This window comes from Molossus molossus, unplaced genomic scaffold (genome assembly GCF_014108415.1).
Source record: "Molossus molossus isolate mMolMol1 unplaced genomic scaffold, mMolMol1.p scaffold_m16_p_17, whole genome shotgun sequence".
NCBI classification, from domain to species: domain Eukaryota; kingdom Metazoa; phylum Chordata; class Mammalia; order Chiroptera; family Molossidae; genus Molossus; species Molossus molossus.
The window spans coordinates 21,622,783-21,637,760 of record NW_023425352.1 but is presented as its reverse complement, the minus strand read 5'-3'; the positions used below and the strand labels follow the sequence as shown (position 1 = coordinate 21,637,760).

The window sequence follows — 14,978 nt, the reverse complement described above, 5'->3', positions numbered from 1 at the left end:
CACTCAGCAAATCGATTGGAAAAATTAGGAAAACTTTGGGATTCTGGTTCCAGACAGGATTGGGGAAGAGCCTCTGGGACAAAGAGAAGCACCTACATCTCCTTTCTCTTACCTTCTGTGTCATCTCTCAAGCTATGGAACCTTTACCCATGCAGTTCCAGCAAATGCAGGAAGCGGGGTGGCTAGTCTGTGTCACCTTGGGGCTCGTCTCCACTCTGCCCTATTCCCCTCATTGCCCCTGTCAGAAAGGTTCTTTGGGAGGGCTGCTAACCTTGAGTTTATCAAGCACCTGGGAGTTCTTGGTGCTGAATGGAGTCATTGAGGCAGCAGAGTTTCATGGTTCTTTGAGCCCTGTCTGTTGACACTTTGTTCTCTAATGTTATGTCTGATTTTACTTATGTGTTTAAAAGATAATTCCACTAATTGTGAGTGAAAATGATGTATGTAAGCATTAATCACACATTGTAATGGTATAATTTCCTGGCTACCTCCCTTCCTCAGCCCATTAGGTTAAACACCAAAGAAAGACTGGTGTATATTGACTAGGAAAGGGAAGTTTTATTTGGACGCCTGTAAGAGAAAAATCAACCAGGACCAAAGAGCCTTAAAGGACACACAGCAATGCATAGCTACTTGTCCTTTCCAGCTTGGCTGCTGTAGGTGATTTCTCATGCTCCCTGGGGAACTCTTGTGGCATACCTGGGGTCAATGTCTGAATACGTTTTGTCCAGTAGAATTTACTGACTGTTCAAAGATACCACTGTGAATTGAATAAATATCTTAAAAGCACAATGAACTGTCTGCAGTCTGAGTTAACACCTGGATGGAAAGCTGGATCTGGACTTACTTTGGCCTTGGCATGGAGGTTATCACAGCTTTAAGGGAAACCTATCTGTCTGAAGCCCAGAGGCTATTGTTCATTTCCCTTATAGCACGGGAAAAATCCACCTGTCTTTGCTGGAAGCTAAGGATTGTAAAATGGAAAAAACAATATGTGACAGAGAACCAATGTACGTAGCATGCAAAACCCAAAGTATTTATTCCCTGGTCCTTTACAGTAAAAAATTACTCTGGAGTAATAGCTCTAAAAATATGCATTGGGATCACCTGGAGGGCTTGTTAAAACACGGATCATAGGGCCCCCTCCCCCAGAATTTCTAATTATGTGAGTCTGAGGCAGAGCCTGAGATTTGACATTTCTGGTAATTTTCCAGTGATTCTGTGTACCACACTTGAAGGACCACTGCTCTAATGAGAAAGGGCCTCCTCCCTGTGGTCAAAGTACTGGTTGCAATTTAATTTAGTGGTTTGTAGTATATTCAACAGAGTTGTACAACTATCATCACTAATCCCAGAACTTTTTCATTACCCTCAAAAGAAACTGCATATTAGCAGTCACTCCCCTCATCCCCTAGCCCCAGCCCCTCACAATCCCTAATCTACTTTCTGTCTCTATATTTGCCCATTCTGGACATATCATGTAAATGGAATCACAGTATGTGGCCTTCTGCACCTGGCTTCTTTCACTTAGCATAATGTTTTCAAAGTTCATACATGCTATATAACCTGTGCACTTTGATTTTAGCTGATGTCTGAGCAGAAAGGTCTGTGTCTTTGAGCTAGTTTTTTTTTAGGATAAGAGATTTGGCTTCAGCATGAACATTGCCCACTTCAAAGGCAAATAGGAAAAACTTTACCAGAGCTCAGAAGCTGTTTGACACTGGTGTTCTTTTAAAAATCAACAACCTGCCCTGGCCAGTTTGGCTCAGCGGTTAGAGAGTTGGCCTGTGGTCCCGAGGGACCCAGGTTCAGTTCCCACTAAGGGCGTGTGCCTTGGTTGCAGTTTGTCCCCGGCCCTGGTTGGTCATGTGCGTGGCAGCCACTAGATGTGTCCCTTTCATGTCGATGTTTCTCTCTCTCTCTCTGTTCCTCTCCCTCCACTCTACCTGAACAAAAAAAATGGAAAAACGTCCTCGGGTGAGGATAAAAAAATAAATAAAAATAAAAATCAACATTTCCCTTTCCTTTTCAGTTCCTTAAGCCTCCTGGCATTCCTCCTGTCTTCATAGACAATTACTCTTTGGAAAAGTCTGGAGTATGTAGTGGCTACAGTTCAGAGGCATTATTTATTTATTTATTTATTTATTTATTTATTTATTTATTTTTTCTTTATTGATTTTAGAGAGAAAGGAAGGGAGAGGTAGGGAGAGATGGAAACATTGATGAGAGAGAACACTGATGGGCTGCCTCCTGCATGCCCCCCACTGGGGATTGGACCCACAACCTGCATGTGCCCTGACTAGGAATCGAACCGGCAACCTCTTGGTGCATGGGTCAACGCTCAACCACTGAGCCACAAGAGCCAGGCCAGAGGCATTTTTTAAAGCATTCACTCATACTGCCTCTCAGCTCCGTTTTGTAAGGCCTCTGCTTTTTTCAATTGGCTCCTGGGGGAATGTGGAAATAAAGTTGGTTAGAATGACTCTTGGTGCGGGAAATGCTAGTCCAGACTGCAAGGTTTAGTGTTTGTCCTGTCCAGTAGCTCAGTTTGAGCTCTCAGGTAAAGGGAGAAAGGGAAGTTGGGACAAAATCCTCTGTGTCTGCCAAATTGAAACCATTGGGGTTTTCTAATGATGATGATGCCTGGCTTTTATGTGGCCTTTGTAACTCTTTGATGCCAGGATTAAGACCCTATGTATGAAAATTGGGCCTTTGCTTAGTACTCAATCTTTATCTGTCTCCTATGGAGCTTGATTGTGGAGTGAATGGATTTCTAAGAAACGAGATTGGCAAAAAAATACTTGTCACTTTTTGTAGCACTTGGGAAAGCAGAACTATGGACATATGTTGGGGCAAAACTGATTTTCTTCACTCTTACCTGTTTCCCACTTTGCACTGAGACAAGAACAATTCCCTGTGGGCTCAGCCATGGGCCAGATTGGGTCAGGCTGTATAATGATTTCGCAGATTTTTGAGAGAAAATTGGCAGCTACAGGCAGCTGGTTTCTCTGTCATGGGTCTTCATTTCATTTTACTATATGAGTTCATAGTTGGGTCCTGTGCAGGATATTGTAGGGATTGCTTAAGAAATGAATGGCCTACCCAGCCGGTTTGGCTCAGCAGTTGGAGCATCAGCCTGTGGACCAGAGAGTCTCGGGTTCGATTCCTGCTAGGGGCACGTACCAAAAAAAAAGAATGGCCTAGCCGGTGTGGCTCAGTGGGTTGAGCATCCTCCCATGAACCAAGAGGTTCCAGTTGGATTCCTGGTCAGGGCACGTGCATGGGTTTCCAGCTTGATCCCCAGTGGGGGGGTTGTGTGGGAGGTGGCAGATTGGTGTTTCTCTCTCACATCAATGTTTCTGTCTCTCCCTTCTCTCTCAAAAAAAAAAAAAATCAATAAAAACACTTATTAAATTGTTTTTCTTTATTAATATTAGAGAGAGGAAGGGAGAGGGAGAGAGAGAAACATCGATGAGAGAGAACATCAATTGGCGTGCCTCCTGCATGCCCCACACTGGGGATCAGGCCACAACCTGGTCATATGTCCTGACCAGGAATCGAACTGGTGACCTCTTGGTGCATAGGTCGATGCTCAACCACTGAGCCACACCAGGCAATAAGAACATATTTTAAAAAAAGAAAAATAAATGAGTAAGACAGTGTGCCGGACAAAAAGTTGCAATTTAGTAAGAAGGGTCAGCCAGACAGAAACAAGTTCAATATATTGTGGGGGAAGTGTTATGTGGCTCCAGAAGTAGAAACAAGGGGACGGGAACTAGGAGTTTGTATGTGAAATGTGTAAATGAAGTATACTATATTGCACAGCACATTGGGGATCTCCGAAGTGTCCAGGGTGAGCAGAACGTGTGGGCAGCAGTGAGATAAAGAGAAGTATGCAGGAACCTGGACACAGGGCCATGTTGAGAAGTTTGGACTACATATTCTGTCGGTAGTTGAAGAATTTTTAGAGGGAAAGCCATGAGACAATGTTTTTTGTTTGTGGTAGAGCACCCTTGTTGTGGTGTGTGAAATGAGACCATTTATATTTAGCCAAAAGGTGAGAAGATGGATTGAAACATTTGGGGTGGATTTCAGAGCTATTTTTCAGGTAGAGTCCATACAACGTTGTTCCTGCGACTTGTGGTGGCAAAACACCGTGCCTCAGGTAAAGGTACTGTCTCATAGGGAATTCAAGTTGACCTAAGCTACTGCTTGGACAATTTGAGACCAGGAGAGGGACCCTGGTACTGGGGCTGTGATTCAAGACAAAAGATATCAGAAGATTTTTAGATTGCAGTTGTTTTATTCTTTAGGAGCGTCTGGTTACCTCCTTAAAAACATAACATTTGCCAACACCATTTATTTGTTTTTTCCAACACCATTTATAATTACCATACCCTTTCTCTTTCTTAGCTGAACTGTGGAAATCTAGTACTTCCGCCACACTCAGGATGGCTATACCGAATTAGACTTTTCCATACCACACGTTCTCGGTGGCCCCGCCCCCAGGCCGGAGCTACCTCGGCCACTCTCCGCATTTACACCCGCTTGCAGCACTCAAGATGGCCCAGCTTCCTCCTACTTTTAATTGGCTGAATCCTTCTGCTTTTCCGTCTTCATGGGGCGGAACCTCGTGGGGGCGGAACTTAGATTTGATCGACAGCTGCTTTGATCAATGGACGAAGGGCAGAGGCCAATAAGGCGCTGGAACTGGAGAACCTCCCCAGTGTCTGGGAGGGTGTTTTGGCTGGGGTGGAGCAGAGCCGGAAGCGGGAGGGGAGAGTGAAACAGGAAAAGAAGGGAAGGAGGAAGAAGAGGAAAGAGGAGGAGAGGGAAGAGGAGGAGGGTGGCGGCGGCGCCGTGGCGGAGGAGCAGGAGCAGGAGGGGGGATGGAGAGGAGAAGGCTCCTGGGTAGCATGGCGCTCCTGCTCCTCCAGGTGCTGCCCAGCCCCCTGTCAGCCGGGGCTGAACCCCCGCAGGTAAGGGGGAGGGGGCGTCCGGGCCATGCTGGGGACCTGGGGGTCGTCGAGGCCTGCCTGGAGGAGGCTGGAGATATCCTCGCTGCTAGCTGGAGGGGGCCGAAAGAATGTTGTTGCCAAGAGTTGAGGGGTCCCGAGAGGGATACCCATGTGTGGAGTGGACAGGATCTAAGGGGGCGTCGATGTTTAGCTGAGGGACACCTGTTTTGGTGTCAGGGAGGTTGACAGAGGCTTGGTGCGAAGCTAGTGCGAGCTTGTGAGACAGACGGTGGTTAGATCAGGTAGGCTGGGATGACTGGATAATGGTGCCAAGCTGGGGCATGTGGGGTGCATTCGTGTTCCCCAAGGCAGCAGTGCCCCTTGTACGTCCATGTGGGTCGGGTTACGTGAGCTACTGAGCTAGCCTGAGAGGGAGGAGGGGCTAAGAGGAGGGGCTATTTTAGGTTGAACGGGGGCAAGTTCTGAGGGCACCATTTTTCATAGTGTTGGAGTTAAGTGGTTGGAGGAAGGACTCTTGGAAGGCAGATGGGATGAAGTAGACTGGGACCCTTCAGGAAGAGGGCACACTTGAGCTCTAATAAACTTTTACTGTTAGGCTGGCTGGCCTGGGAGAGCCAGTCGCTGACGCTGATCTGGGCCAGCCTAAGGCTTTTGAGCAAATGGTGGTGCTGATGCCAATACAGACAGCAAATGAAGCACCCCAGCTTTTCTTGCTGGGTGGCTTGCTTTTTATCCAAGCAGAGAAGCTGGTTTGTGTTGATTCCAGCTCTGGCTGGCATTTCGAAACCTTAATGGGAGCGTTACTCCTGGTGCCAAGTTGGGTGGGGTGCACTAGGGGTAATCACCCCTCCTTCCCTTGCATTTGGCAAGGCTTTCCCATTCTGTTGTCTTCACTTTCCGATCCCTTCCCTGTCTTTTCAGAAAGACACACGCACGATGGCTGAGTCTATACAGTTTAGCACTTGCACTTTGTGTTGTGGTCAAGAGTAGAAGCAGTCCCAGCAAAAATACTTATCTTTTCCCTAGGAGTTCAGGGGCTGCCTATTCACATACTGTATACATCTTTGTTTTGTTCATTAGTAGCCTTTATTTTACAATTTAAATGAGATGAAATTCATATAACAAACTATTTAAAACCATTTAACCATTTTAAAGTGAAAAATTTCAGTGGCATTTAGTATATTCACAGTGTCATTTAACCACCACCTCTATTCAGTTTCAAAACATTTTCATCACCCCAAAAGAAAACCCCCTACCTATTAAGCAATTCCTCCCTGTTCCCTCCTTCACCCAGCCCCTGGCAACCACCAACCTGCTTTGTCTCTATGAATTTATCTATTCAGAATATTTCATATAAATGGGATTCTACAATGTGGCCTTTTGTGTCTGGCTTCTTTCCCTTAGCATAATGTTACCGAGGTTAATCCATGTTGTAGCATGTACCAGTACTTAATTATTTTTTATGGCTCAATAATGCTCCACTGTGTGGCTATACTACAATTTGTTTATTCATTTATCTGTTTAAGTGTCCTGTTTTAGCCCAAGAATATATTTAGGTATTTTAGAATAACATGTGAAAGTAACAGAGCTCATTTTCTGGGCCAGTATATTCCCTTTTCTAGGTCTGAACTCTTCTGTTTTAGGCTTTATCGGGGTGCTTTATTTTCCCAATTAAAATCAAACTAGCCCTGGCTGGTTTGGCTCAGCGGTTAGAGCATCGGCCTCCGGTCTGAAGAGACCCGGGTTCAGTTCCCACTAAGGGCACGTACCTCGGTTGCAGTTTGTCCCCAGCCCTGGTTGGTTGTGCGGGTGGCAGCCACTCGATGTGTCCCATTCACGTCACTGTTTCTCTCTCTCTCTCTGTTCCTCTCTCTCCCTCCCACTCTACCTGAACAAAAAATGGGAAAATGGCCTTGGCCAGTTTGGCTCAGCAGTTAGAGCGTTGGCCTGCGGTCCAGAGAGACCCGGGTTCGGTTCCTGCTAAGGGCACGTACCTCAGTTGCAGTTTGTCCCTGGCCCTGGTTGGGTCATGTGGGTGGCAACCACTCGATGTGTCCCTTTCACATCAATGTTTCTCTCTCTCTCTCTCCCTCCCACTCTATCTGAAAAAAAAAAAAAAAAAAAAAAAGGGAAAATGTCCTCGGGTGAGGATGAAGGAAAAAAAAAATCAAACTAGCAGGAGAAATAAATTTTGTGTATTAGAAACTTTGTAATCCTTTGGACTGGTAAAAGATAAATGCTGACAGAACAAAACAGAACAAACTGTTGCTTTTCCTTTGTACCTGTTTCTGTATCTGTGAAGGCTGCTCCCAATTACTAATAAATAACATTGCTAGAAGGGTAATTTAGGAATGTTGGAGCCTTTGGAGGTGGGTGTCCAGGGCCTGTGGACTGCTTCACCCTGTTGGAGAGGAATGGCAGACTTCCTAGTCAGTTGTGGGAAACATCCATTTCTTTAGCAGGAGGAAAGATGGCAAGTGGAAGTTTCTATGTCATTCAAGCTTGGGAGGTGACTAGAAAATTGTGTGGGGGAATCTTCAGTGTCTTGCCCTAACTGTAGTTTGTTGAGCACAGGCCATTTTCTTATCATTTCTCTGGCACTTCCATTACTTATTTTGGGGACAGGATGACTCTTGTACTTTGTTCCATTTGGATGGATGCATTGACCAGCAGCTATTTTGTGTGGTTACAGTTCCTGCAGAAAGGGGAAGGTTTTTATAATGAATAGTCTCCCTCTTCCTAACCCCTCCCCCCGTACACTTCCATCCCGACCTAATACCCCTGTCTCTTTCTATAAGAGACTATTATATATCTGTAATGAGATTTGTGTTTTGAATTTTAACCTTTGGAATGGAAGCTATTACATAATTATTAACTCTGAATCCACCACAATTTAGCCACTTTGGTGTTTGTTGATTTTTTGGCTTGTAGAAATCAGTCAAGAAAAAAAATTCAGAGACCATTTTGGCATAGGACCTACTTCAGGTATTTACTGTCCTTATTTCAACAAGTGACTTCCAGCCAACTGAATTGAGGAGGATTCTGTATACCTTGTTGAAATGGTATGGGCACCTCATTGCATTTCCCCCCTTGAAATGGCTCTATCAAGTACCATTTTTTTTCATATGCATTTAATATCAGAAATACATAATATTAGGTGGCTTGCTTTTTTTAAATAGCTCTGCCCTGGAACAGACATTTTTTGCCATCCTGGCCCAGGAAAGTTCATTAGCTTAGCTCACTTCTATGATTAGGAACTTAGACTTAACTCTCCTTTAGGTCACTGCAACTCAGTTATGAGTCCTTGAATCTATAAAGTATAAAAAGGCAGTAAGGTCTCCAAATACTAAGGCCTTGGCATTTGTCTCTTCCAGTTAAATTATGATTGAAATACCTAGAGTATTTTTGTTTTTTCTACTTTTGGTTAGGCTTAAGCAGAAAAATCTGACTATATTATCTAAAATAAAGATTTAGGAAAGTCTTTTTCCATGAATTGACTCAACCAATGGCCTGGGCACAAATCGCTGGAGATGCAGTTACGACTTTTCCTCTGCCTTGCTTAAAACTTGAGTTGGATGGGGGCGCTCTTTCCTTTTTTTCCCACCCCTCAGTAGTATACCAGTTGGCCCCCCAATTTCCCTCCTTTACTCACCTCCATTGCCCCAGTTTTCAGTCCAGAAGCCCCTTTTCAGTGCAATCACCAATACTCCTTCTTGTAGAATAGTGGGATAGGAGACTTCCAGAATCAAATCCTTTTCCTCATTTTAGTCTTTTTTACACACCCAAGTAGGCAACTGTTGAAAATCAATATCTTGAGTTTCTGTAAATCCTTTCAGCAGAATTCAGCAAACATTTACTGAAATGTCTACTCTTGCAGCAGGCTATCATTATCTCTAGGCATTGGGAACCCTCAAATGAGTAACAGAATCCTTGTCCTCAAGGAGCTTGGTAATCTTGTGGGAAAGACATATAACACAATGATTTGTAATCCAGAGGGATCATGTTGTAATGGAAATGCAAACAAAGGCCAGTGGGAACAACTGATTCTGCTAGTGCCAGGGGAAGGTGGGGATTTAGGGAAAAGGCATTTGGATGGGCTCTAAAGGTTGATAAGCATAAGTAGAATGTCTATGGACCAGGAATGAGGAAAGCACATTCCAGATGAAAGAGTGAAAATGGAGGAGGTGCATAGTCTGTGGCGGAAGCTTCGGAAGCTTCGTATGTGGTTGTGAGAAGAGGAGGGTGAAAGTAGTGAGACTTGAAAGGTGGACTGTGGTTAGCTGGTAAAGGAAATCTTTTATCCATTCATTGATGGCAGTGCTGTCCTTAGAACGTTCTGTGATGTTGGAAATTGTATCTGCATTGTTCGTTTTGGTAGCCACTTAACCACATGAAGCTATTGAGTATTCAAAATGTGGCCAGGATAACTGAGGACATTTCATGACATCTAGTTTTTTATATCAACTTCCTTGAGCTATAATTAACATGCCAAAAGATTCATCCGTTTAGCCCTGGCCAGTTTGGCTCAGCAGTTGGAGCTTCGGCCTGTGGACCAGAGAGCCCCGGGTTCAGTTTCTACTAGGGGCACATACCAAAAAAAAAAAAAAAAGATTCATCCTTTTAAAATGTACATAAAATGTCTTTTTTGTAATTCACAGTTGTGTGACCATTACCACTATCTAATTTTAGAACATTTTCAGTCACCCCATAAAGTAACATCATAGCCATTAGCAGTCTCTCCCCTTTTCATCCCCTCCTTCCCCCATCCCCTGGCACCATTAATCTACTTTCTGTCTCTATGGATTTGCCTATCTGGACATTCCATATAAATGTAATCATACACTTATGTGATCCTTTGTGACTGGCTTTCACTTAGCATAATATTTTAAGATTCATCAATGTTGATAGATCAGTATATCATTGTATGTGTCAGTATTTTATTCCTTTTTATGGCTGGCTAGTATTCAGTTGTTTGAATGTACCACATTTTATTTATCCATTTATAAATTGACAGTCATTTGGGCTGTTTTCACTTCTGGGTTATTATGAATAATGCTGCTATGAACATACATGGTGTACAAGTTTTTGTGTAGACATGTTTTCATTTCTCTTGGGTATGTTTGTAACAGTGGAATTGCTGGGTCATATGGTAACTATGTAACCTTTTTTGCTGGGTCATATGTAACCTTTTGAGGACTGCCAGACTGTTTTCCAAAGTGGTATGATATTCGCTTTAATTAATTTAAATGAAATAGCTACATGTGGCTACTGACTTCTTATTAGACAGTATAGATCTAGCAGCTTTCCAGTGGGGGTGATGGGGTATAGTCTAACGCAGTGATGAGGTCATGAGCTCTGGGGGCAGACCACCTGAGTTCCAAAGGATAGTTTGCTTACTGTCCTTGAGCAAATTACTTAACTTCTTTGTGCCTTAGTTTTCCCACCTATAAAATGAGAATAGTTATCCCTACTGTTAATATTGGTGGTTCTCAGAGTACATTGTAGGGAAGTGTCAACTCCCAGGCTAAGTTCGGAAACTGAGATTTGACAGTGACTTCCTTGATTCTGTTCTATCACTGAGTTTAGGTTTGTCCCTGTGATCTTTTAGCTATGTAGGTAACTTTTCATAGTGAACCTATGTGTTCTGAGTAGTGGTTCTCAGTTGTGGACAATTTTGCCTCTTTCAGAGGACATTTGTCAGCGTCTGGAAACATTTTTGGTTTGTTAAAACTTGGGAGTGCTATTGGCATCTAGTGAGTGAAAGTCAAGGATACTGCTAAACATCCTACAAGGATGGTCCCCCACAACATTGTCTGGCCCCAGATGTGAGTAGTGTCAAAGTGAACAAACTCTGGTTTCCTACCAGAACCTACTCATTTATCACAGAATTTGAGGTCAGCATTCCTGTGAAGAGAGAGCATAGCATTATGAAGTGTTATGGCCTCTGACAACAAATTTTAGGTGGGATAATTTAAAGTTTTAACATCCTAAATCTTTATTACTCTCAGATTTGTTGTGTATATTATCAGAGAGCCCTCATTTTGTCAGCCAACATCAAACATTTTGGAAAAAAAAAACACATTTTTTTAGTCTGTGGCTTAGTAAGCAGGTGAGCCCTCCCTTAGTCACTCAATCTTGAACTTTTTTTCTCTTGCTTTGGTCTGCCCTTGTGGTTTTATTTGAAGAACGTGTTTGTTTTTGCCCCAGTGAAGCTGATGGCCAGTTGCTTTCTTTTCTCAGTCTTCCATGGTCCCATACCAATCTGAACTGAGTCATGTTCTTAGAACTTTTTCCTCTTCCCATTCCAAGTCTTGGCTCTACTCTCACTTTCAGCCTCACGGATGTTCGTTTGTTCTCACACACGCTCAGCCTGCGAAACTATTAGGTATTCTCAGGGTCACCTTGAGGGAATCAGACTCTTGTGGATCTCAGGAAGGCTGTCTAGAGAGCCTTCTCTTTCAGTCCTCAAGATACAGCTTATTGTGCCCTGGCTGGTTTGGCTCAGCGGCTAGAGCGTTGGCCTGCGATCCGGGAGATCAGGGTTCAGTTCCCACTAAGGGCATGGACCTTGGTTGCAGTTTGTCCCCGGCCCTGGTTGGGTCGTGCGGGTGGCAGCCACTTGATGTGTCCCTTTCATGTTGATGTTTCTTTCTCTCTCTCTCTCCCTCCCACTCTATCTGAACAAAAAATGGAAAAATGTCCTCGGGTGAGGATTAAAAAAAAAAAAAAGATACAGTTTATTGTAAGTGTTGGGCAGCAACTCTTATAGATACTGTGGCTACCTTAAATGCTTTGGATTCAAAATTCCAATTGTCTTTTGTTTTTGTTTTTTTGTTAATCCTTACCTGGGGGTATTTTTTCTTTTTTCTTTTTTGTCAGAGTGGAAGGGAGGGAGGTGGGAGACAGAGACACATTTACTGGTTGCTTCCCAAATTACTCTGACTGGGGCGGATTGAACCTGTAACCCAAGGATGTGCCCTTGACCGGGAATCGAACCTGAGACCCTTTGGTCCACAGGTGATGCTCTAACTGGGGTCCAACTGCCTTTTGAATTCCTGGCCATCCATTTGCTCGAGAGGGCCTCTTTCTTTCCTGCCTTAAATTGTTAGGACTAATGAATCCTTGAGGGGCCATCAGGATCCAGGTGGTGCATGACGTGGTTTTCTTTCTTATTCTACAACCCCAGTTGTGGGCACTACCAGGACCACTGATCCAACTGTCACTTCAGAGACAGTAAGAGCAGCCAGTGAGTGACAGGGAGCAGTGACAGTGGGTTGTGGTGACCTGTCTACTCGGTGGCATGCAAAAGACAGGCTGATGTCTGGCTGTATGCACCTCCCTTTTGGACCATCCTTTGTATTTCCACTAGGTGGAGCAACGTCTGGCCAAAAAACTGCTTGCTGTGTGGAAACCACAAAGAAACACAAATAAATCCAGAGCATTGCAATCTGGGAAATAAGGCGAGGGGAAACATATCCCATTCTATTGAATTCTGTGGCTTGTTGACACAATTCTGGGCTTTCCCAGTGTGGGAATTAAAGTAGGTCATTCTCCCAGACTTGTAGATTGCCAGTCTTGCATGAACTGGGTTTTGGGGATGTTCTCACTTACTCAACTACATTCCCATAGCCTTGATTTATTTACTTTTGGTTTTCTTTCCATACTTTCTTCTATGGGAAAACAGATGAGCTGTGTATGTATCTTCTGTTCCTGGTGCCATCATCACCCTCAGAGGGCCACAGCTAAGTTTTGATTCAAGATCTTACATGTTTTAAAGAATTTAATTAACACTAGTTTTGGAGGAGGTAAAAGTGAATGGAAGACGTTGCAAGAATATTTGTGGCTGGGAGGGGTGGGATTTAGAGTGAAGTTATAAAAACATGTCTTTTGATTTTTAGTATCCAGCAAGACAGATCTTATGTTGTAACACTGTTTTATTACACATTCTTTCAGATTAGAGGCATCTGGTCATGGAGAAAATATTAATGTTTTTCATACTTTTTTGTTTGTCCTTTCCTAAATTATATTCCTCACCTAAACCTGGCAGTTTCACTCCATTATACTGAAAACCAACCTAACATAGAAACAACAAAAAAACCCATAGCTTCATTTACTGATCATATCTCGGTATTTTCCTCCTTAGTGGTTTATTTGGGTGAGAAAGTTAATATTTGGCTTTTTACACTGGGATGTTGGAGCACTGTAGCTCCTTAGGAATTGATAGTGTGAGAATTGAATAGTGGGAGTACCTCATCTTGTGTACTTCTTTCTTTTTTCTTGAGACCTTTGTCTTTAAATATGCAAATCCTCTTTCCTTGGCTGTGTGGTTCAGTTGGTTAGAGTGTCATTCTGTACACCAAAAGGTTGTGGGTTCGATTCCTGGCCGGGTACATAGCTAGGTTTCAGGTTCAGTCCTCGATCAGCGCGCATAGGGAGGCAACGGATCGATGTTTGTCTCTCACATTGGTATTTCTTTCTCCCACTCCCCTCTCTCCCTTCCCTTCTCTGAAATCAATAAACATATCCCAGGCGAGGAAAAAAAATGAATATGCATATCTTCTTGCTACATTTGAAGGAATGGGGGAGGCAAAAAATCGGTCTGATTTGGCTTTCTGTTTTCCTTCCTTAGACCTGATTACTGCTCTTACTTGAGCTTTAAGGTATCTTTTACCTTTTCACATCCGTTTTTAATTATACAAAAATAGCACATGCTTATAACAGTGTTAAATTATACAGAAATACAACAATGCTTAGAGTAAAAGGTGAAAAAGTCTGCGGTTTGGTGTAGTATGTATTTTTGGTGGTTTTCTGCTTATGATGCCAATTTATAGACATACAGGATCAGCAAAAGTAAGTTTACAGTTTTGAGTACATGAAACAATTTATTCCTATATTATTTATTAATTAATGTATTACATATTTGTATTACAGCCTACTTTTGCCCCCGACCCTTTAATAATAAGTTTACATATATATATAAATAACTTCTATATACAAATGTAAAATTGGTGGCATCTATGGGGTTCTGTATTTTCTTTCATTCGTTTTTTTTTTTTTTATCCTCACCAGAGGACATTTTTCCATTTTTTATTCAGATAGAGCAGGAGAGAGAGAAACATCGATGTGAAAGGGACACATCGAGTGGCTGCCACCCGCATGACCCAACCAGGGTCTGGGAAAAACTGCAACCGAAGTACATGACCTTAGCGGGAACTGAACCCGAGTCTCTCTGGACCACAGGCCGACACTCTAACCGCTGAGCCAAACTGACCAGGGCCTTTCATTCTTTTTTTAAATCCTCACTAGAGGATATTTTTCCATTTATCTTCAGATAGAGCAGGAGGGAGGGAGGAAGAGAGAGAAACATACAGAGAGACACACTGATTGGTTGCCTCACGCACAACCCCAACTGGGGCTGCACAACCCCAACTGGGGCTGGGGACGAACCGCAACTGAGGTGCATGCCCTTGGCTGGAATCGAACCTGGGACTCTGGTTCTCAGGCTGGCGCTCTAACCACTGAGCAACTGGCCAGGGCTCTTTCATTTTTTATTAACAAAAATGGGATGATTTATATGCAGTATTTTACAACATGCACTTTTAAAAACATTTTGATTAAGAGAGAAAGGAAGGGAGAGAGATAGAAATATTAATGTAATTGAGAGAAACATCTCAATCAGCTGCCTCCTGCACAGCCCCCACTGGGGATTGAGCCCAAAATCCAGGCATGTACCCTGACTGGGAATCTGACTGGGACCTCTGAGTCCATGGGATGACACTCAATCCACTGAACCACACTGGCCAGGCCAACATGCACTTTTTAAAACCTTATTACAGTGTAGACTTCCATATCGCATTATACCTCTGATTGTTTTTTATTTATTTATTTTTTTTAATTTTTTTAATTTTTATTTTTTTTTATCCTCACCCGAGGATATTTTTCCATTTTTTGTACAGATAGAGTGGGAGGGAGAGTGAGGAAGGGAGAGAGAGAGAGAAA

At 43.2% G+C, this 14,978-nt stretch overlaps 1 protein-coding gene across 1 annotated transcript in view; it reads left to right on the top strand.

Moving 5' to 3' along the window:
* The first annotated feature begins 4,765 nt into the window (after positions 1–4,765).
* The window catches only part of WBP1L (WW domain binding protein 1 like), a 64,756-nt gene continuing 54,543 nt past the window's right edge, over positions 4,766–14,978 (top strand). Inside the window, exon 1 of the mRNA XM_036264506.1 lies at positions 4,766–4,979. Coding sequence (XP_036120399.1) covers positions 4,890–4,979 — 90 coding nt within the window. The 5' untranslated portion in view covers positions 4,766–4,889. The remainder of the gene's footprint in view (positions 4,980–14,978) is intronic.